Genomic DNA, 22,685 nt, shown 5'->3' with positions numbered 1-22,685 from the left:
TTTGTTTCTCTATCTGTTTAATTCCTTTTCACAATCCATTAAACGCACTGCCTACGTGCCGCCTCACATGCACCCTGAAAGACGCCCAGGCTGAATGCTGGAGCCCCAGCTTATATGACCACAGGCTGCCTTTCCATCACAGTAATATACAGTAAATTTTTTTTCCAGTTATCAGCAGTAAAATTAGCAGTAATTGGGGAAAATATACAATTTTTTATTATTACAGACTCTTCTTACGTAAAAACATAAAAAGTCATGTCGCCTTCAAGACACTTGGAATGAAACACCAGTGGCCCCCAGTTCCACAGCCTTTTTTTTTTTGTTTGTTTTAAACCAGTTCCAGTAAAATCAGTTTAGCAAAATTAAATCGAGGCTCTAAACCAAGTAACACGTGTCCAGTGCAGTTCACTCGGAGATTTCCTCACAGAAGCAGCCTGAAAGCTTTCTTGGAAGAACCCGGGTGCTCCCTCATCGTAAATGCTATCGGCATGGGGAAGTGGCTAGAATTTGGCACACAAAGGTGTGAGCGTGCACACGCACCTATTTTCATCCACCATACTACTCTTCTTGTTTTAGAAAGAAAAAAAAAATCCACATACACACAACACCATCAAACAGTGACCCCCCCCCCCCAACCCACCAACAGACCCTCACCACCAGAGAGATGGTACATTTCCTGAGAGCAGGCAGCATTGCCTGATCCTGTCACATTTGTGTCCACTAGGCCGTAAGGTTACAGCTCTTCCTTCTCAGGTGACCTCGTTCTTCTGGGTCAGTTTTCCACAGTCAGTCGCTTTATGGATGCCCCCTCAAATTCTTCCCCTTTCCCTAATACAGTTTTGGTTCAAGTCTGATCCATTCTGGTCCAAGCCTAGTGGAAAGATCTGACTGAGTAGATGGGGCAATGCTGTACGGAGAGTTTTGTGCAGCATATGGTGACAGTGAAGGACAACAATCAGAAAAGACATGAATCATATTTGCTGTTTTCCCCACAAAAGATATTGCAGAATGACTATTGCTGTTGAACAAAAAAAATAAAAGGTAAATTCCCCCTGCTGTCAACGCATCTGCTCAGTAAGCTACAGTTGGTCACTCTGTCGTTAAATGTAATCCTCCAGTCGAGTTGTGCAGGCTTCAAAAGCTGCTAACAGGCCTGGGAAGTACGTTTTCCCCCCTCCACTTCACGGCTACTTCAACATTTCCACATGCTGCTGCCTCATACAGGGCACGATTTGTCAGAGGGTGGCGGAGGAGGTGGTGGGGTAGGAGGCATGGATGAGGTAGGAGAGCCCACAGCTGGGCTGCCCGAGTTAGTCTTGGGGAAGATCACAGGCTTGGGTCGTGTGGCAGGGGGCCTAACCTCTCGGCTAGGAGCCACAGCCTTAGCAGCAGTCTTGATAGGGCGGAACGTGCTGGGCATGTCACTGGCAGAGCTGGAGCTGCGCTGCAGCGGGTGCAAAGATTCCGTCTCCTTCATGAGGCAGGAGTGCAAAGGGCTGGAGGGTTCTGAGGTGGGTGCCAGTGCAGCGGCTGAGACCTTCATGGTCTCAAGTGTGTCCAGCACTACATCTGGGGCGTGCTTCACAGTGCTCTGCCTCTCCAGCTCCCGTAACTCATTCAGTGCGGAGTTCATGGTGGCCTCAATGTCCTGGAGAGGGAAGAAGCAGCAGATAAGAGAGATGAGTAAAAACTAAGGTCAGAAATCAAAGACATTTGTGGACTCTGCTCTTAAGGAAATCAAGTTTGTGCAAATATTAAAGAGTAAGGATCTACAGTAAAAGATCATATGCAGTGGAAAGCCAGACAGTTGAAAAGAAACAGTGGCATGACATCTTACGTGATGAGGCGATAGGCTGTACGATAAGTGGGGGCCGGTTGAATTTACACCACTGATAAATTTTTCATCTCTTAGAAAAATCAAAAAATGCCAGAAGTCTAAAATCTGGAAAGTTTAGGAAGAATTAGGTCCAGCTGACAATATAGTTAACAGTCAGAATATTCTGACAAACCAAAGTGTAAATGAGAACTTTTTCCGAAAGTGACTTATTTAACATTTTAGTAAAAATACGTGTAAAAAAAAAAAAAGAAAGTGTAAAAAAGTGTATGGATGCTGTGAGTATCTGACTGGATGTCTTCACACGTAGGAGATGTTTTTCATGGACATTTTGTTATGGCTTGTCGTATTGCTCACCATACACTTCTTTTCTATCAAAAACTTTCTCTTTTTTTGAATGAAAACACAATTCACTACATGGGGAAAGTAACATAAAAAGCATATTTTTTGGGTGGAATATTTCACACTGTCTACATATATCTATTATATGGTGTTTGTATTTTATTCCTTCACTGTCTCCTAGTAGTTTCCTCCCACTTTTAATAACATGCATATTAGGTTAAATGGTGACTCTGAATTGGTTTGGTGTGAAGGAACATACAGTATGTCCTGTAATGGAATGAAATCTCATTTGGAATTGATTCACGTCCTGCGTTCAGTGCTGCCAGGAAAGGCTCCGCTGACACTATAATGGAAAACAATAGGTTGCTTTTTACAAATGTCTATGTGTTCCTATACAAAGACAGAGAGAGAGCTCCTTAAGGCCCAGTTATTTTGGAGAGGACGTAACAGTTTGTAATGAAATAATATGGTAGTATCCAATGAATTCTGTTCACTGAGGGGCACGATTAACTGGAAGAAAAGCAGTGGTTTATGATGAAGACAGGGGACTACAAAAACTGTAGAAAAAAAAAAAAAAAGAATTCTCTGTACGTCAAGTAGGCATCATGATGTATCGCAGTGAATGGTACAAGAACCACACCAGTTTTTAATTTATAAAGAGGCTCCAAGCACCACATCCCACACTCTGATAATAAAAACTTCAAATGTCCCTGTCCCAGAATGAGCCGCTGCAATAAGCTCTGCATTCCCACAATCCTATGTAAGAAAAAAAAAAGCATTTACAAAATGGTTCATTTCAGAGTTCATTTGTAAAACACATGGACTTTCAGAGTAATGGCTGATTGATATTCAGTGTTTATTTTTTATTCCTCTGTCCTGTAAGGTTTTTAATTATTTTGTGAATCATTTTTCGCAAAGTGGGTAATAAGTGGGTTCAGAAATGAATAGATGGAGGAGATATAAAAGGGAGACAATCAACAGACAGAAAGAACAGCTGTGAATGGACCGATAAAAATAGGTTTGTAGATAAATAAAACGAGCACTGGGGTCATGCTATTAAAAATGCGATATAAATACAGATCATCAGAAAGAAAAGGTAGACAACAATAACAGAAATAATTGGCTGTTAAGCGTCTATCAATTTTGTAAGTTGCTTATCCAGTTCAAGGTTATAGGGAGTTGGTGCCTATCTTGGCAGCATTGGGTGCAAAACTGGATGTGGTGCCAGTTCTTTGCATGGCACAGTCACTGAAAAAAAATCAACTTTGAGTCACCTGTTAATTTTATTGGGATATAGGAAGAAAAGCACAATACCTGGGGCCCACATATGCCAACTTTCAACTATCACAATCATTTTCATAGATACAGAGTTGTAGCTCCCACTTATTACTCCAGACAGGGTTTAATTTAGTAAACCAAAAGAATCTACAAGCAATTGTAGTAATGCCATACCTTCCAAAAATGCAAAACAGGCATGAAGGCAAAAGATATACACTGTAAAAAAAAAGCTAGATAGATTTACTGGAAGAAAGCTTTGCAGATCAGCAAATGGGAATTCCTTGAGCAGCAGCCAGGCTACTAGGATTTTATGGAAGCTGATTATTTATATTTACTGGTACAGGTACTGTAGGAGGGATGGCACAGTGGTAGCGCTGTTGCCTCGCAGTTTGGAGACCCAGGTTCACTTCCCGGGTCCTCCCTGCATGGAGTTTGCATGTTCTCCCCGTGTCTGTGTGGGTTTCCTCCCACAGTCCAAAGACATGCAGGTTAGGTGCATTGGCGATCCTAAATTGTCAGTAGTGTGTGCTTGGTGTGTGTGTGTGTGTGTGTGTGTGTGTGTGCACGTGCCCTGCGGTGGGCTGGCACCCTGCCTGGGGTTTGTTCCCTGCCTTGCACCCTGTGTTGGCTGGGATTGGCTGCAGTGACCCTGTAGTTAGGATATAGCGGGTTTGATAATGGATGGATGGGAGGTACTGTTGGTCCTCCCTGAAGCCTGAAATGTGGGTAGAAGCGCACCCAGCAAAGGCATTTCACCCCCTCATCTAGTGCACAGCAGAAGCCAGGAAGCGGCCAGGTATATTTAAAAAAACTGTGAAATGCACACCTTTGAACTGTGCTCTACCTGCACAATGACTTCAGGATCCAGGGGTCTGTGGTTACTGAAGCTCTTAGAACGCCCTGCAGTGGCTGATTTTCTGAACTGTGGGCTTTCTACTTTAGTTTTCAGAGAAGAGTGCCGGGTAATGGAATTGAGTCCTCCATGAGCACTAACTGGCCGCTTCTCCGACGACTCTCTAGGAAGGCTGCATATTGGCATTGAGGTGGCCCTGGGACTAGCTGAAGCCCCTGGCAGACCATCACTCTCGCTGGTTCGAAATGTCCTACGAATGCTCCCTGATTCAGACTTCTTCCTTTGCCTGCAACAAAAAGATACAGATGAAGTAACTTAGACAAACACATAAGGGAAGACTACAGTCTTTGCCAATGACACTGGTAGATGTGACTCATTCTTTCCCCCATTTTGTGTTACAATACCCAGTGACACTTCAACCTGTAAGTGTAGACTTTTTTTCTTACTTGTTCAGATTGGCCAAGTAAATGTCCGCCACATGCCCCCCTGTTGGAGAGCTGATACTTCCCCTCGTGGAAACCTTCTCCTCAGGAGGAGTTGCGTCAGAGGCAGCATCCACCTCAGCTTTTGGACTTCCTCTCTCAGTGCTGCTCTCTTCCCTAATGATAAAGAAGATAAAAAAGTTACAGGAATCATCAATTCTGAGAGTGAACGGGTGCTTTGAACAAAAACACAAATTAATTTTTGGGTGACTGAATATTGCTGCTGGAAAAAGATTTCTCCAAGCTTCATAACAAGACACACATTGCTGTTTTTAGTCCTTTTAGAACCCCAGGTATATACAGTATTTCCTCTCACAAGGCAGGAAGAAACCTTTTAATTTTCTTTTTCAATAAGCATCCTCTCTTCCGGGTTTTACCATAATGAGTTTGGTTTCTAATATGTGAAACTGCTTTGTATAGACAAGGGTTTCTTTCATGAAAAAAAGTATCACAAACAGACAAAGCACACTCTAAGGTTATTCACCACTTTGAACTTGTATTTTATTTAGAATACACATTATCCAAGATGTCTATAAATGGTTAGAAATGACTTACTCATCGAGACATATCATGTCCCCTTCAATAGAATAGAGTCAGTTTCTTTAGGGTGTGTAGTATTCTAAAACTAAGGGTCCAGAATAAGAAGGGCACTGGTAAAATAAGCTTCCTACTGGGACTGGGACAAGTAAGTTTTAAAACTTGCTCATTTTGTTGTCTCTTAAAACCCCTGAATAACACAAATGATAAAAATAATATCTAGCTTAGGAAACTTGCACGGCCTCAGTTTGTCAAAGAGGACGGCCTGTACCTCATCTACACAGTAAATGTTGTACAAAATGCATTCTTTTAGTAGATTCCTGGGGTAGAAACTTGACTTCTACTTTATTTAGATATTATCACACATGAGGCTACGGATCTGCGCCGGTATCCAGAAGGTTCCCAGTTCGAATCCCCGTCACTGCCAAAAGAGATCCTACTCTACTGGGCCCTTGAGCAAGGCCCTTAACCTGTAATATTGCTCCAGGGGCGCTGAACAATGACTGACCCTGCGCTCTGACCCCAAGGGGTATGCGAAAACTAACAAATTCCTAATACAAGAAATTGTATAAGGTGAAATAAAGAACAAAAAAAAAAAAAAGCCAGTGCATGGTTTACAGCCTAAGAGTTACACCTCTGATTCTTTAGAAGAAGAGCACTTGCGCATAGCCTTAAAAAATACTTACGTGTCTTGCACCACAATGTACTGGTGTGGCACCAAGCCATCTACACCATTGTGACGTCCTTCCCACCAATCATCAGATGCCCGATGGTACAGTAGCAATGAAGCTCCTTTCTTGAAGGAAAGCTCACGGCCAGTGCGACCTGAATAGTCAAACTTTGCAATGGCTTCGATGGGATCCAACTCTGAAATGAGCAAGGACCCTGGATTAGCTGGAGAAAGAGGCAGATAGTTTAGTTTTTGTACCCCCCTCCCGGAAAGAAAGAGACACACACATGCTGTAGGGCCTATACCAGCTCTTTGAAAGAAGTGTAAAATACGTGTAAAACAAGACGTAAGAGAAAGTAGGGGAGCCCAAATGAGAATAAATAAAAAACACTAAGGCTGAGTGTCTCAAAGTCACTGGACAGACAACATGCAAGGAACACAATGGGAACCTGTCAAAAACTTGACTTTAAAATTTGTTTTCATCAAGCTTGGGTTACTTTAATTTGCTCATACAGTATGTTACAGATTTTTTTTCCCCAAAGTAACCATACTGTGCTGGGGAGGCAGCATTAAGAAGAAGGATGCCTCACGCCTGGACAAACTGGTGAGGAAGGCAGGCTCTATTGTTGGCATAGAGCTGGACGGTTTGACATCCGTAGCAGAGCAACGGGCACTCAGCAGGCTCCTATCAATTATGGAGAATCCACTACATCCATTAAACAGTGTCATCTCCAGACAGAGGAGCAGTTTCAGTGACAGACTGCTGTCACTGTCCTGCTCCACTGACAGACTGAGAAGATCATTCCTCCCCCAAACTATGCGACTCTTCAATTCCACCAGAGGGGGTAAACGTTGAACATTATTCAAGTTATTGTCTGTTTTTTTACCTGCATTTTTTATTACTCTTTAATTTAATATTTTTTTTTTTTTTTTTGCTGCTGGAGTATGTGAATTTCCCCCTGGGATTAATAAAGTATCTATCTATCTATCTATCTATCTATCTATCTATCTATCTATCTATCTACTGTTATTAAAAATAATCACACACAAGTATGAAACTATTACATGATTTTATAGCAGGACCACTCTGTGAGCTTTCAGAATTCAGCATTTATGCTTTTCAAATTCAACACCTCCGCCACAAGACCACACTGCCAGCGAGATTTAAGTGTATGCAGGACCATCATCACTGACTCTCCTGAAAACGTTTAACTAAACATGGTAACCAAATCATTTCACAGCTGACAGCCGAGATTCACCCACTCCCCTAAAGGCTGAAATGGCACGTACCATCTTCACTGTTATGAGGCTCAACGACGACATCCTGTGAAGAATCTTCTACAAGGGAGGGTTCACCATGTGGGCTGTCACTGTATAGCAGGAGGGGGACAAAAAAAATCACAAAAATGCATTCAGAAACGATATTTTACTCCCCAAAATGTTCTTTAATGTCCTCTAATTTATGTCAATTACCACGGTGTGCCACCTAACACGAGGGACATTCACAAAGTTTCCATACTTTTTAACTCTATTTTTTAAGAATTTCAAAAACAAATCACTTTTCTACAAAGTCACCTTCGTTTGTGATGCAATTTCCCCAGCATTGTACCATTTTAATGCCCAATTACCACTCCTCCCGCCTTCACCATTTCTGACAAAGATATAAAAGTGTGGGAACATTTTGAACGTCCCTCGTAATAGTGGCTCTGAGCACTAAATCAGAGGTGTTAACGTCTTTGTTACATTTTAGCTTTTAAAAATCTAAATTCTGTAGTTCAGCATGCCCTGGATCTCACTCTAGGTCCATCACTCATTTAAGTCACCTAAGTGACAACCAAACTACCTCAGCCGGGCTCATGTTAATCCCAACCACATAATCCTGTTAAGAAACATCACTTCACTAAAAAGGTGCACACAGAAGCAAAAAGGGATTTTAATGGATAATATGTCCTACCCAGTTCAAACAGAAGACAGGCAAAAGGAAGACTCAGACAATGAACAACTAAAATCACGCTACACACACAACAGTTAACTGTACAAAGTGAAATAGTCTTCAGACAATTAAATTAAGTTATCATTTAAAGTGGGACGTTATACCAAATCACAAGCAGCAGTTCTTTTCCTGGAATTGTTCGAGCCATTCACATTCCTAGACACACTCCTTAGTGGTGCACAATGAGATCTGAAATTTAATTTCTGGCTCCAATGTGTTCCTATTTTCATTTCAGTTCAGTTTCCTCCTATATGGTGCTATTAAAATGAAGATGGGCTCAGACGGCTATCACAGAAACTATAAAACCACAGGGGCTTCAGGTCAGGAGATGAACTTTAGCACATGCAGAAAATTTCTGATTTAGGTGGTGATATCCATTTCAGTTATTTTATATTTAATGGTCTATTTTATTTTCTAACCCTATTTCTTTTAGTTATTTGCTGTCTGTTTGTGGGCGGCACAGTGGCGCAGTGGGTAGCGCTGTTGCCTCGCAGTTGGGACACCTGGGGACCTGGGTTCGCTTCCCGGGTCCTCCCTGCGTGGAGTTTGCATGTTCTCCCCGTGTCTGCGTAGGTTTCCTCCCACAGTCCAAAGACATGCAGGTTAGGTGGATTGGCGATTCTAAATTAGCCCTAGTGTGTGTGCTTGGTGTGTGGGTGTGTTTGTGTGTGTCCTGCGGTGGGTTGGCACCCTGCCCAAGATTGGTTCCTGCCTTGTGCCCTGTGTTGGCTGGGATTGGCTCCAGCAGACCCCCGTGACCCTGTGTTTGGATTCAGCGGGTTGGAAAATGGATGGATGGATGTCTGTTTGTGGTGTTGTAAACCCTTATTTTTTTGGACTTTCTGTTAATTTTAAATTTGTAAACATATGCAAGAACTCTGAAGCCGTTTGTACCAATAAAATCTGTATAACAATAAATTAAACTAATCTGAGCCAGTGAGCAGACGAAACATAGGAACACATAGGAGCCAAAAAATTTAGTCCATAATCCATGAACAGTAGCAGGAGCCGATAGCAAGGAGACCTTAGGCATAAGCTGTAAAATCGAGCCAACTAACATCCCTTGAATTACTTCATGTAGCAAAAAGAGGAAAAATTAAGTTTAATGTAGGGCAATGAAGTCTCCAGAGGTGAAATAAAAACTGAAAAGATCTAAGACCGTACTGCAATTGACCACCACCAGATGATGGTGTTGAGTCAAAAAAGAGGAGATACAGAAACAACTGAAACATCTGACACACAAAGTCTAAAACTGAGCTCTGGAATAATGGGGTAGAAGATGAATTCTCAGAGATTAAATGTATCTCCTATATTTGTAGCTAATGTTGATGCCGTTCATTCCCAAACAAGTTTACTTCTCTAGTTAAACAACAATGATCTGGCAGCTTCACTCTAAACAGAAGCCAATGGGGTCGGGTGATTAAACCCATTGGGCTGTAAAACATCATAAAGTTGCTTCAGTCACCACCATTGAATCATGGTGTGATCCTGAGCAAGTCACTTAATCCGCCTGAGTGCCAGCTCTAAAAAGTGCACTACATGTAAAGCCATCACACTACGCAGTTACGTACTTCTCATGAGACTGCATCCGCCAAAGAAAAATGTCTTCTGAATGTATCTGCTGATAATTAGCATAGAGCTGGAGATGAGAAATGAGGAATCGCTGTTGCACTGGACACTGTTGTGTCATTGTGATGAGTCCTGTAGGACAAAATGAGCATTGCCTATTCTTTTAGTGACACACAAAGCCTGTTAAGACAGTAGATTTAACATGGATGCAAAAATCCAGCTTCACCCCCCAACCCGCATTCCTGAAAAAATGGCCTAATTGCAGCTTGTAACATTCTTGGTCAGCCCTGTACTTTTCTGATACCAAAAATGTAAATCAGAATTGAAATGATATTTCTGCAGACTGTTTGAGTCATGCTGGTGGCAAATGGACTCCCAAGTTCAAGCAAAGAGCTCTAATTCAAGGAGTGGCAACTCTGATGGACAACCTAGTATGCCTATGAGCAGGTACTCATTCTGTAACTGGAAGAAAACGTAATCACCAGAGGTTACAACCTTCCTTTAAAGTGACTGTAGTTGCATTCATCCCTTTTTGCTCTGATAGCTCTCTCTGGAACCTAAAAGCTGATGAGCCGCTCTCTCTTTGAGGAGATGAAAGCTGACGATCTCTTCTCTTAGTGGACATGAAATCCGAGATTTACTTGCCAGTGACTGAGCTCAGTCTGAGAAGACGAGTGGCAGTCATTACTTAAAGCAGGGAATTTCAGCATCTAAACTCTTGTGACAGAAAGAGGACACAGCAAAAAACCTGACAGAAATACATCACTCCACAAACAAAGGACCACATCACAAAGAGAAAGAATGCACTCCGACTTAAGAAGAATCCTCCACTTGAACCCAGAGCAACAACAGCATTAACTTCACACAACATCGAATCCCATTCTTATAGAATTGGCATCATAAAACTGTTTATCTGTACCAAGACTCTAAACAGTCAGGTATACTGAAATTTATTCATTTTTTTTATTTTATTAATTTTATTGTAATCATTCATACAAATCTATCAATTTTTACAAAAAATAGGATTGAAAAACAAGTCGACCCCACCCCAGAGAGAGAGAGCATGGCCAACGGGGTAAAACTTAAGGCTTATGAACATACCTAAATTGATGAGTTTAATAGGCCAGTAGAGATGAATGGAGAAGAAAAAGAAATGCGGAGATAATTACTTCCTTGGTGCTTTAAGAGCTTATTCTAAAATTTTATTGATTATATCCTGACAGGTTTTTAAAAAAATGTGTACAGATCCTCTAACTGAATATTTGATTTTTTCCAATTTCAAATAATATAAAACATGGGTTACCCACTGACTTAAAAGAGGTGAGTTAGGGTTCTTCCATTTTAGCAAAATAAGTCTGCGTGCCAAAAGTGTATTGAATGCAATCAGTTTGTTTGTCCATCTCCACTTTAAGCCCATCTGGAGGAACACCAAACACAGCTGTTAATGGATTAGGAGGGATTGTGACACCAAGGCTGTCTGAAAGGCACTTAAAAATTTTGGTCCAGAATGATGTTAATTTGGTGCAGGCCCAAAACATGTGACCCAGTGAGGCTGGGACTTGATTGCAGCGTTTGCAGGTTGGATCTTGCCCTGGAAACATTTTAAACGAGACAGATTTATTTGATATATAATTTTGAGTTGAATAATTGTATGCTTTGAGCATATGGAGCTCGAGTGAAGTCTCTGCATTGCTACTTTCCACTCCATTTCTGATATATTGATTAAGAGATGTTTTTCCCATTGTCCTCTTGGATCTTTGAAAGGGAGGGACTGTAAAATAATTTTATATATTGCAGAGATGGTGTCTAAGTCCTTGAAATTGAGCAATATTTTTTCCAGCACGGACGAGGGTGCAAGATGAGGAAAATCGGGCAGGTTCTGTTTAACAAAGTTCCTAAATTGAAGATAGTGAAAGAAATGTGTTGCTGGAAAGTTAAATTTGGAGTGTAATTGTTTGTAGGATGCAAAGATGTTGTCTATATAAAGATCTCTGAGCTATTTAATCCCAATTTTTTTCCAGATATTAAAAACTGCATATGTTTGCGAGGGTTGAAAAAGGTGGTTCTCTTGCAGAGGTGCCACAGATAAAGCTTCTCCATCTTAAAATGCTTTCTACATTGGTTCCATATTCTGAGTGAGTGAAGCACAATTGGGTTATTAGTATATTGCCGATACCTTTACAAATCTAATGGTTGGAGACCACCTCCTATTGAGAAAGCAAACGATAATAAAGGTAGAGCTGTACCAAATTATTTCATTAATTACCGTCCCACATCCAAGTTCATGGACAGGATTTTTCTTCTTTTTTCTATTATCCTTGGAATTGGCCGTTAAATTATGAAGGGCCATATACAGATACAAACAAACTGCCTTCTCAGCCTTGGTTAAATGTCTTCCCATGGTAAACTCCAAGAACAAAAAGACAGGAGAAGAGGTGAAACAAAGAAAACTAGCACTCATTTTTGTGTGTTATACCGACAACCTAAACACCCCAGCTTAAGATAAAAGAATAAAAAAGGAATAAAAGTTTAATCTGAAATGTCGACATTCGCTGGATTCGCATCCTCCCCAGTGCCCTTAACAGTGGTGGCCGAAAGGGAAGGGAATCATGAAGTTTTTCATTTAATGACAAAAAAAAATTTACAGGTAGGAGCTTTCCAGGTCTTGACATCAGTCAAGTTAAATGAAGGAAGGTACCCAGGGAATAATGAAGGGAAGCTAATTTTGAACATTTTCTTGAAATGTCTTATTAAAAGTTTCAGATAGTAATGAAAACAATTTTAAAAACAACAAGAGTAAAACAAAAACAAGTAGAGGGGTACACCTGAAGAAATACATTAACATGTATTTATTTAACACGTTTTCATACAAATTGCGTTGTTGCTCAAAGTGCTTTACAAGATGAAGAAAGTTTATATGAAACTAAAATAAGATTAGACAATACTGAGTAACAAAGAATAAAGTAAGGTCAGATGGCCAGGAAGACAGAAAGAAAAAACAAACAAAACAAAACTCCAGATTGGCCAAAAATCTGCAGGGGTTCCTGTGGTGTAGCGGGTCCACAGCTCATGTCAAAGGGCCACTTTTTAAAATAAATAATCGAGGGGGTGTGATGTGTGTGCGGATGGAGCGGTTAACCTCGATTCTCACTTAAGTGCACAGGTGAGGAGTCGTCCGCATCCGTAATTGTTCCCAGGAGCTGCTGATTGCCACAGCTGATCCACATCCCCATGATATACAGAAGCGCGAGGCGGCTAGTAGGGGAAAACAAAAAGAAAAGAAAGATGGAGGTTGCAGGGAAGAAGGCGGCAGGAAACAGGGTTAGGATAGCTGGTGAGAGAGAGTGAGCAAGTGAGCGAGAGCAGGCTCGATGGAGCAGAGGCAGCTGGAAGGAGAGCCCCAAGAAAGTGTCAGGCTGACACTATAGGTGGGGCTGAAGGAAGGATTACTCAGCTGGAGTGACCGGCGATGAAGACGACTGGCTGTCTAAAGGTAGCGGCAGTCGTGGAGGCTTTGGGCTGGTTTAGCCCCAGCGTGAGCGCCCTGGCCGCTGGGGAAAGAACCAAAGTCTCAGTCTGGATGGAGTCCGACGTAGCCAGGGATCAAAGGGCTTACGGACCAGTATGGAAGGCAGCTGTACCTGCAGGTGGGGCGACTCCCCTGTTGCGAAGCCCGATGGGAGAAGCAGGGGAGCCGCCAGGTAGAAAGATGGCACCATGCTTTGGATTTTTTAAAGAGACTGCTTCATGCCATTGTTTTAACCTCATTGTTTTAAAGGATTGGTTTTTTTTTCTATTGTGTTTTTTTTAACCTTCACCTTTCACCCATTTTTATGAAGTATTTATTTATTGAAGATTTTGAGAGACACAGCACTTTATTTATTTGGACACTTTGTTTTTGTTTGTTGTTTTAATAAAAGCACTTTGCACTTTTTGCACCATCCCCTTGCTTCATTGTTGTGCCTCACTGCCTAACTCATCGGTGACATTACTGACGGTGTCGGGTTCAAGGGCTCCCAGAAACTGTATGGGAGCATGGAGTAGAACCCGCATCATCACAGTTCCAAGGCCATGAGGCTGCCAAGCCCCCACTGGGCAGGTTAAACAAAACAAAATACGGTCATTTGATTAATGTACAGTCATTTTAGGAGAGGAGCCTATTGTAAGAAATGTTTCACCCACACAAGACACTTAGTGATGCAATTTAATCAAATGCAATGCAACATGCTACAGGATTTCAATCACTCATTTGCTACCAATTTTCTAGGTAAGGAAGCTTGCTGTACAAAACGAGTGAACAGTTCTAAATTTGAAAGGTGGGTTAAAGGGATAGGTGACAGAAAATCTTGAAATGCCTACAGGTGATAGAAACTACAGCCTCCAGCTGATTAGAAAAGATTTTCAGTATTTTTAAAAACAGAACATCACTTCCACCAAGCTGTGCTCTAAAGTATCATGATGTGAACAAAGCCCAGAAGCCCCCATGGAGTGATCTGAAAGTCATTTAGTAGTGCAATCTAAAGCAAAGGTGTGTACATTATGCCTATTTAGTAACAGTAAGTAAAAGTCCATTTCACATTCACAAATACCATTGAAATAATTTCTTTTAAAATGACTGGGGTTGTTTAACTTTTTAATAATAATAAAAAAAACAACCTTTACATGTATACTCAAAGCACTCTCCATGCAAGGGGGACCCAGGACACGAACCCACGATCTCCTTACTGCGAGACAGCAGTGCTACCACTGCGCCACTTGCGTGGTTTTTGAAAAGTTCAGCACATTTTAAGCAAATGGAGAATAAAATGTGACATGATTGAAGTCTTAAAGTTTATGAAAGGAATCAGCGAAACATGGGACACGGTGCGTTAGAATGTTCTACTCGCTACAGCATTATGAACAAATATCAATTTCTTTTTTCTACAATGTTTACAAACTTTCCATCAGGGCATTTTTGAGGATTTGGGGTATTTAGTTTTTTTCTATTGTGGGTTTTCCTTCCCCTCCTAAATATTGATATACTGAAATATACTTTCTTAGCGGATACCTACCACCACAGATATACCATCCTGTCAAATTTCAGCTTTTTTGGTAAATGGGAAATAGTTTTTTTTGTTGATGAGTGAGTGGCTGAATATCACATGGAGATATTTTAGAATTTTAATTTAACTGTCCATTGTATCATGGTGGTGTAGTGGCCAGCTCTGGGCTCTGCTCCACTGACAGACTGAGGAGATCGTTCCTCCCCCAAACTATGCGACTCTTCAATTCCACCCGGGGGGGTAAACGTTAACATTATACAAACTTATTGTCTGTTTTTACCTGCATTTTTATTACTCTTTAATTTAATATTGTTTTTTGTATTAGTATGCTGCTGCTGGAGTATGTGAATTTCCCCTTGGGATTAATAAAGTATCTATCTATCTATCTATCTATCTATCTATCTATCTATCTATCTATCAATCAACAAAACATAGCCTGTTTGTATAGATTTTATACATCCATGTGGTCCTGTTGTTCTTTATTTAAGGGTTAGTGTCCTTGCACATCCCAAAAAGGACTGACAACTCTACATTGGCCCCTTACAAGTGCATTACCACGGACTGGGTGCCAACAAAGGGCTGGTTCTCCCCTTAGGTCTAAACCAGCTGTGACAGGCTATTATACGACTCTTTACTAGAAAGTGCAGGTTTAAATATTCTTTTCAGATTTATGAAGAAGAGCGGAATAGATTAATTATTAGCAATTTAATTGACTGGTAATGCATTAATTTTTTTAGCCAGTTCTTTGTTTTTACTGTTTATTGCGGCCATTGCCCATAGCTACTGAGAGGAGAGGCAAAGAGAAAGGGACACTGGGTGATGGAGGATGAGGACAAACAATTGCTGGACATACTGTATTTCAATCTTGTGCGTAATAACATGAGAAGAACTAAAGGGCTTCTTTTATATGCAAATGGCCCACAGTCACAGTAGCCAATGGGAAGAATAAAACCAGTGATTTTAATAATCAGAAACTGATTGTGAGTAAAATCACTTTAATAGATTTTATTCTACAGAAATGGTGATTTTTTTGGCTTGTTTTGGCACACACTTGCGCCCCAGCTGAAGCACCATTTTCCAAAAAGATATGATTCTTCAATTAGAGCTCACATAATAAAACTTGGCCTGCAATATCCTATTGTTCAAGTCACACATTTATGAAGGGAAAGTCGGGTGCTGAGCACATCAGATTTTTCCACTCATTTATAATGCCACCCAGCATACAGGTAATGAATCACAGCACAGCTTCACCACTGTGACACACTGGTTGCAGAGATATAGCAGAGACTATAATTAATTACTTCGCCAACTCAAAATCGTATCAATAACATGCCTTGAATTGCTCAAAAGCTTGAACATATTACTAGCTCGAAAATTGGTTGCATGTTGTGTGCAGATTATTTACTGCAGGCTGGACTATAACAAATCAACTGGAGAACCTGAGGTCCATTTCACATTGGTGACATAACCTAAGAGTATGTCAATACCCTTCTTACAAATATCTGACAGGTAAATTATGAAGGGTCTGAGAATGTAAAACGTACCTCTATACTCTGAGCACATCGTTTACAAAGTTATTGTCTGTTTTTACCTGCATTATTATCAATCTTTAATTTAATATTGTTTTTTGTATCAGTATGCTGCTGCTGGAGAATGTGAATTTCCCCTTGGGATTAATAAAGTATCTATCTATCTATCTATGTTATGGGATTAAAAAAAGCAGGCTTTCAAAAGCCTGCACATCAAAGAGGCACACTTTTCAAATGAAATGGATATTAAACTGCACAGCAACTGTGTTACGATTTACAGTCATATGCCCAAAGGACACTTAAGAGTCTGAAGGGAACTTGAAGGAACTCTTATTTCAAGCTCCCTTAGCACCTGCTCTGGACATTAAGCCACAGATTTACATTCAGTTCCCACCACTAACTTTCTGTGTGATCCAAAAGTCGTCACTTCACCTGCAGTCATACAAATACGGAACAACTATGCTGATTGTTGATACAATTTGTAGGCTGGCTTGAACAAACGTGTCCGCTAAATAAATGTATTGACATATTCACTTTGCCCAAAACAGGTATTGTTCATGGTTTCCCTTTTCCCCTCTGAACCATTCAGATATCTTACTGTGCTCATTTGTTCAAAATTGGCTGCTTAAATGCCACTCTGATCCCAGCACAATGCAGCTTATGGCACTGTAGACAGAATACCAAATTAAAACAGATAGGGATAAAATAAATTTCCTCCACATTCAATTTGGATTGCTTTGCTATATACGCAAGGCCCCCATAACCTATGTTTTATTATGGAGCCTATTTTGAATGGATTAGACCTTTTCCTCGTTTGGGAAATGATATTGCTTTCAAGCAGACAGTGCAATCTGATAAATGTATGCATTGTTTCCTTCTGAAACTCTATATACATTTTTTATATTGTCAGCAAAATAATCTCAAAGGGCTGATTTAATAAATGGGTTAGTACCTAATGCTACAGACCTCAGATATGACAGACATGACTGCAGAAGTTGATGGATGGATTTAATAAAATGGTGATTTTCGAGGGAAAGAAGTCGCGGTTTGTACTTGTATACACATTGTGAAAATGTGGTCATATTGGGGAGGTGGTTGGGTACCCTTGACAGATTTTCATCAAAAGGAGGCTTAGCTTTCAGCATTTAGTGGCGTGCACAGCTTTACACAGAGAAATAAAGCAAGTCACTTGAAACACTTTTAAAATAAAACTGAGGGTACTATTCTTTCAAAAATTAGTCAGAAGTTCTTCTAGTAAATAAATAATCTTTCTGGGAATCCCCAGTTTAAGACCTGTTATAATCAAATAATCTCCAACATAAAATACTAGTAAATAGCTACAGAAATGTGCAACATTCATCCATTCTTGGAACCCACTTAATCTAGCAGTATTTTTGCTGGTAACATTGGTGGCCATAACAAAATCAACCCTAGGTCATCACAGGGAAGATCAACATGTAGCCAGTTATATGACAGTAATGAAACTAACTGCACTTCTATTATAAAATACTGTTAAGTAAAAGGAACAACCACTCAAAACAAAACATTTTATCAACTTATCGCTAGATTTCGCTCCTTTCATGAGATGTTCTGAGGAATCTCATTTCCTGCTCAAATTAAATAAATTGCATATAATAATAACATTTGCCATCATGACCAGTGGTCAACATAAAATGCACTAAATTAAATAAAGACACAAGATAAGATTTATTGCTCAGCATGTTAACCTCAGCATTCTGATGCTACCTCACTGGATCAGAGTTGCAGAAAGTACTGGAGACAGAAGGACGCTATCCATTTTACTGTGCAGTCCCATGGTCCTTATAATCACCCTCCAGAGTAAGTTTTGGCTCATTATCATTTTTCAGTTTATTAAATTTAATGGAACTACTGTACACTCTTAGGCTGGGTTTATACTTCACGTGCGTGTACTTTACGTAAATCTGGAAGAATCCAGCAGGTGGCAGTGCGAGATATTATCACAGTGAGAACAGGTTCGGCTTCTCTGTGTTGTCAGTTGCCTGGAACACCCATTAAATTCCGATGACACCTTACCGCAATATCGCTGAAAAGGACGTTTAATGATTAAATCCATCAATCCAGGGATGTGTCCATTCCAGCAAGCATTGGGCAAGAGGCAGAAACAATCTCTAGATGGGGCATCAGCTAATCGCAAGGTGAATACAAGCACACACATACACTAGCGTCATTTTAGTGGCACTAAATCCCCAAATCTGCATATCTTTGGAAGGAAACCGGAGCAAACTGTGGAAACCCAGCAGGAAAACATGCAAACTCCAGGCAGGGAATACCAGCGAAGTGACTCCCCGTGAGACAGCAGTGCTACCGCTCCACAACCGTGTCACCCCCATGTGTGTAATTATTAACAGTATTCATTATTTAAACGAAATTAACGATTTATCTGTAAAATGTAACATACATACTTTCATGATGAAATACTTTAAAGTGATATCAAGTATAAATCTAAAGATTCTAAATGTGCAGAATATCATACATTTGATTTGCGCAGTGTGGCGATCTATTGCTGTTTGCCGCTGCTGTCAGGTCAGGAGGAAGTCCAAGAAGCTCGTAGTGATTAAAAACTGGGATGACGTTTACGACGGTCTGCTTTAATGATAAACTACGAGGTTAAAGTGGACATTGAGATTAAAGCCGAAATTTCCACTTTAATCACAAAATACACGGTTTCACCATGTCCTTATTTTTTTTTTCTCTGTGGCTCAAACACAGCGCTGTACATTATGTTGCTGTTGTGAAGCTGCAAAAAAAAAAAAAAGACGGCACAAAAGATGGTATGTGAGACTTTTAAAATGTATTGTGTCATTACGATCGGGAATATGCAATGCTTGAATATAAAAGCACCACGAATGCATCTGTACTGTATGTTGGCATTTTGCTTCACCACATCGAACCATTCATCAAACATCGAAGCGCGCACATCGATCCTGTAGGATCCGCATAGAGGCTTTCTGTCACATATAGATAGTAAACAGAGACTCTGACGTCACATTCCAACTTTTAGCACGAGTTGCATTAATTTATGAGGACCAGCTCAAAGAGCACGCGTCAAATGAACGCTGAGAACGTGTGGCAGCCATGATGCGTGCGCATACGCGTTCTGAGCGTGAAGTATAAACGAGCCCTTACTGGTGAACACCTGGAACAAAATGAAATGTGAAGCAGACAATGTTCACACGTTTTACTCCAGTGGACAGACTTCAAGACTTTGAATTAGAACATAAAGAGACCGTGGGAGGCAGGAACATGCGTGTACAGCATTTCTGCACATACAACTAGTGTTGAATTTTGAAAAACACAATAAAATAAAATGGCACATTATCAGGGAGTAAATGAAACTAAATCTTGCTCCTATTACAAAACAATTTCTATCTGCGATTTGATGAAGTGCACCACTGCAGAAGATTTACCCATTCAGCGGAATGCCAATCAGTCATAGGGTGAGTGTTCATCGATTCAGGTACAGTAGCTACTCCTTAAGAGGGTACATTCACACACACACACTCATTCATACGAGGCAATTGGTTGTCATAAATCAACCTAAAATGCACTTCTTTGGGATATAAGAGGACAACCAGAGAACTCGTCCCATCTGTGCACCACTGATATCCATCACAGGGACTCTGAAATAAGCACCTGCCTCATTTCAGTGATACTTATTCCCACTTTGTTTAGAATTTTCATGTTTACTCTACTGAAACTCATTACATGAGTAGGGGATGGACTTAAGGGTCTCGCTGCTGTTTGGTTAAATTTCTTATGTACTTGTGCTCTAAAACTGACAGCACTGATCTGGATTAAATGGGTCTGAAAACAAAGGAGCGTAGGACAGCTTTATATGGTATAAGCCATGTAGAAACATGTTTTTGAACATCAGAGCTGACAGAAAGGCATGCAGATTTGCATATTAATAGCTCAATTTTCTGGAGTTTTCAGTAGCTGTAAAGAAACTAAATGGCATTGAGTCAGCTAAAGGATAGAATTTCGACATCTGGCTCAGATTAGGAATGTTATATATTTCCAACTTCATACTGCTTGCAAATACTTCACAAACACTTCTAAAATAAATTAATCAATTTACTACATTGGTATTAAGATATTAATGAAGATAAAAGTGAACTGTGGTGATGTTTTGTAAGATGTTGACTAGATGTGACACCACCAAGGCTCACCAAGGAGAGCAATGAATTTACCTAAAATGTTCCAGCATTGGATTACTAATTATCGTTAAAATCTTTTCATTATATTAAGACAGTTGGTGTACAGTCCAGAATTAATGACAGCGCAAGTTGTACACTGACAGCAGAGTACACTTCTAGAGAAGCCACCGTAAGCGATTCAATGAGCTACCGTGTGCACATCTGCAGTACTGCGCAGGCCTTTTTGTCTCTACATCAAAAAGAGAATGTATCTGAAGAAAATAAAAATCAACAAAAGGCCTACCAGACTTACTAATCCATGAGTTAGGAGTCTGAGAAGATTAGACACAGTCTGAATGTTTTACTTAATTTATCTATATAGTTTATACTATATTCATCTAATCTACCATTTTCCAATAAAAGGCACTTCCCAACTTTTAACACAAAAACCAATTTGCCCAAAAATCATCAGTTTTTTTTTTGTTTTAAATTTTGCACCTAGTAATTTCCCATAGCACTGTATGTTGCCACTGTAAAGGAAAGGACAGACTGTAGCATTTGCATGTGACTGCACACCTTCAGAGTTAAGTAACAGAACCTTAATGGCACTTAAGTGCTAAGATATTGTTAAATATAAAAAATGACTGAAAATTATTATTTTAGAGCAGGATGCAGGGCATGCTGAAAGGTACTCTTTATATTTTTATACACTGAATGGTCATGCAATTAGCAGACACTTTTATATGTATTTTTTAAGCAATAAATCTTATAAAACTAATATTTAATATAATTAATTATAATACATTTTCTTTGGATTAAATAATAATATGCTTGTTTACCTGAAACAACAAGTGAGCAAATGAATATGTTTTAAAGATGTATTATTTTGGTTAGCGGGGAAGCTCTTGCCATTTGTTGATTTGCCCAAAAGACTAAGCACAAAACCTAACAGCAATCAGGTACCCTTACCAGTATTCCTCTGTGCTTCCTCCATGGTCATATATTGGCCCTTCCAACTCCTTTTGACCTGGGAAAATGGTCTCATGGTGAATGATTATTGTTTTAATTAATTCATTGACGTGTGCCTGGCAGGTAACCTGGTCATGGCCTTCTGGGACTGACATCAGTGTAGGACCAAAGCAGATTGCTAAGTTGTAGGGGTCCATCATGTTTTCTTCACTGTACTGGGACAGGCTGTCAGGAAAGAGTAGAACAAGTAAAACAAAGGATTTAATTTTTTTTTTTTTTTTAGTGAAACACTTTATAAAGCCTGGTTTATTTACAGTTAGCCTTCTGAAACTCTGATAAGTGATGATCTATAGTCTGTGTAGTACTGAAAACAATTTCCAAAATGTAAGCCAGTAATGGTAAAGCCAGTTTAGTTACCCTAATGCTATTATCATACAAAAATAAACATAAGCTGACAATTTTAGTAAAAAAAATATTTGATGAGAAATCAAAAACTTACTGGTTGAGAAAGGCAAACAGGTATCTCATGATGACCAAAGTGTATTTGGGTAAGGAGAGAAGGACCTTGCGGATGCTTGTTGCACGATCCTGGAGATTCTCCATTGCTGCAGACCATACAAAAAGACATGATAGATTAGATAGATATGAAAGGCACTATATAATAGATAGATAGATCAATAGATCGATCACAAATAGCATGTCAAAGGGCACAACATACTCAAGATCTTGAGGCAAACTAAACACAGGAACTACTGAACTTACACACACATGAGATGAGATCATGGAAGATTTCTTTTGGAAACAGTGTATTTTCTAGGCCTCGGAAGTACAGCTTAAGTACACTGGCAATGGAGTCCATGTCATGGTCATTCTGATCACCAGCCAAAGGGTCTTCACCTGCAGTAATCAAAACAGCTTGTTAATTTAATCTTTAAATTAACTTTGTTAATCTTTAATCTACAAAACATTGTTTGTAAATCTAGCTGTAACACTACCAACCTCTCTCAAAAGCATTCTTGATGTCATTGACTTCCACCTGGGATCCAGACACCCTGAAGATACCCTCGTGCTGCAAGCCTAAAATTAAAATAGCAATAATTAACTAACAAATGACGAGAACTTGTTGCCAACATCTTGTTAAACACTCCACAGTCTACTAGCTTCACCTCTTCATTTCTGCAGAAATGACAAGAAAGGAGATCTGCCCACACTAACTGAACAAACCCAAAATGGGTGAATATGGTCAACTGTGATTAATGCTTGCATCCTGAAAGGGGAAGAACCTGGGCAGCTCATTTGTTCTACAGTGCTTCTATGTTGCCAAATGCCAGTCATCCCAGAAGTCAGGCTAACTCCCCCTTCTAGCCAAAAGAGTTAAGGCAACAATGCTTTCTTTGTTAACCACTAAG

At 40.0% G+C, this 22,685-nt stretch overlaps 1 protein-coding gene across 5 annotated transcripts in view; it reads right to left on the bottom strand.

The window, feature by feature from the left end:
* Positions 1-337: 337 nt before the first annotated feature.
* The window catches only part of srgap2 (SLIT-ROBO Rho GTPase activating protein 2), a 196,114-nt gene continuing 173,766 nt past the window's right edge, over positions 338-22,685 (bottom strand). For 2 of the 5 annotated variants that reach the window (XM_028796685.2, XM_028796686.2), the window contains exons 15-23: positions 22,276-22,353; positions 22,039-22,173; positions 21,776-21,881; positions 21,277-21,501; positions 7,287-7,366; positions 6,013-6,220; positions 4,754-4,906; positions 4,281-4,593; positions 338-1,648 (exon numbers count right to left, since the gene is read on the bottom strand). In XM_028796685.2, coding sequence (XP_028652518.2) covers positions 1,217-1,648; positions 4,281-4,593; positions 4,754-4,906; positions 6,013-6,220; positions 7,287-7,366; positions 21,277-21,501; positions 21,776-21,881; positions 22,039-22,173; positions 22,276-22,353 — 1,730 coding nt within the window. In that variant the 3' untranslated portion in view covers positions 338-1,216. The remainder of the gene's footprint in view (positions 1,649-4,280; positions 4,594-4,753; positions 4,907-6,012; positions 6,221-7,286; positions 7,367-21,276; positions 21,502-21,775; positions 21,882-22,038; positions 22,174-22,275; positions 22,354-22,685) is intronic. The other 3 variants (XM_028796687.2, XM_028796690.2, XM_028796688.2) reach the window with 3 other exon arrangements.

Source organism: Erpetoichthys calabaricus, chromosome 3 (genome assembly GCF_900747795.2).
Source record: "Erpetoichthys calabaricus chromosome 3, fErpCal1.3, whole genome shotgun sequence".
Taxonomy (NCBI): Eukaryota; Metazoa; Chordata; class Cladistia; order Polypteriformes; family Polypteridae; genus Erpetoichthys; species Erpetoichthys calabaricus.
This window is presented reverse-complemented; position numbering and strand designations above follow the sequence as displayed.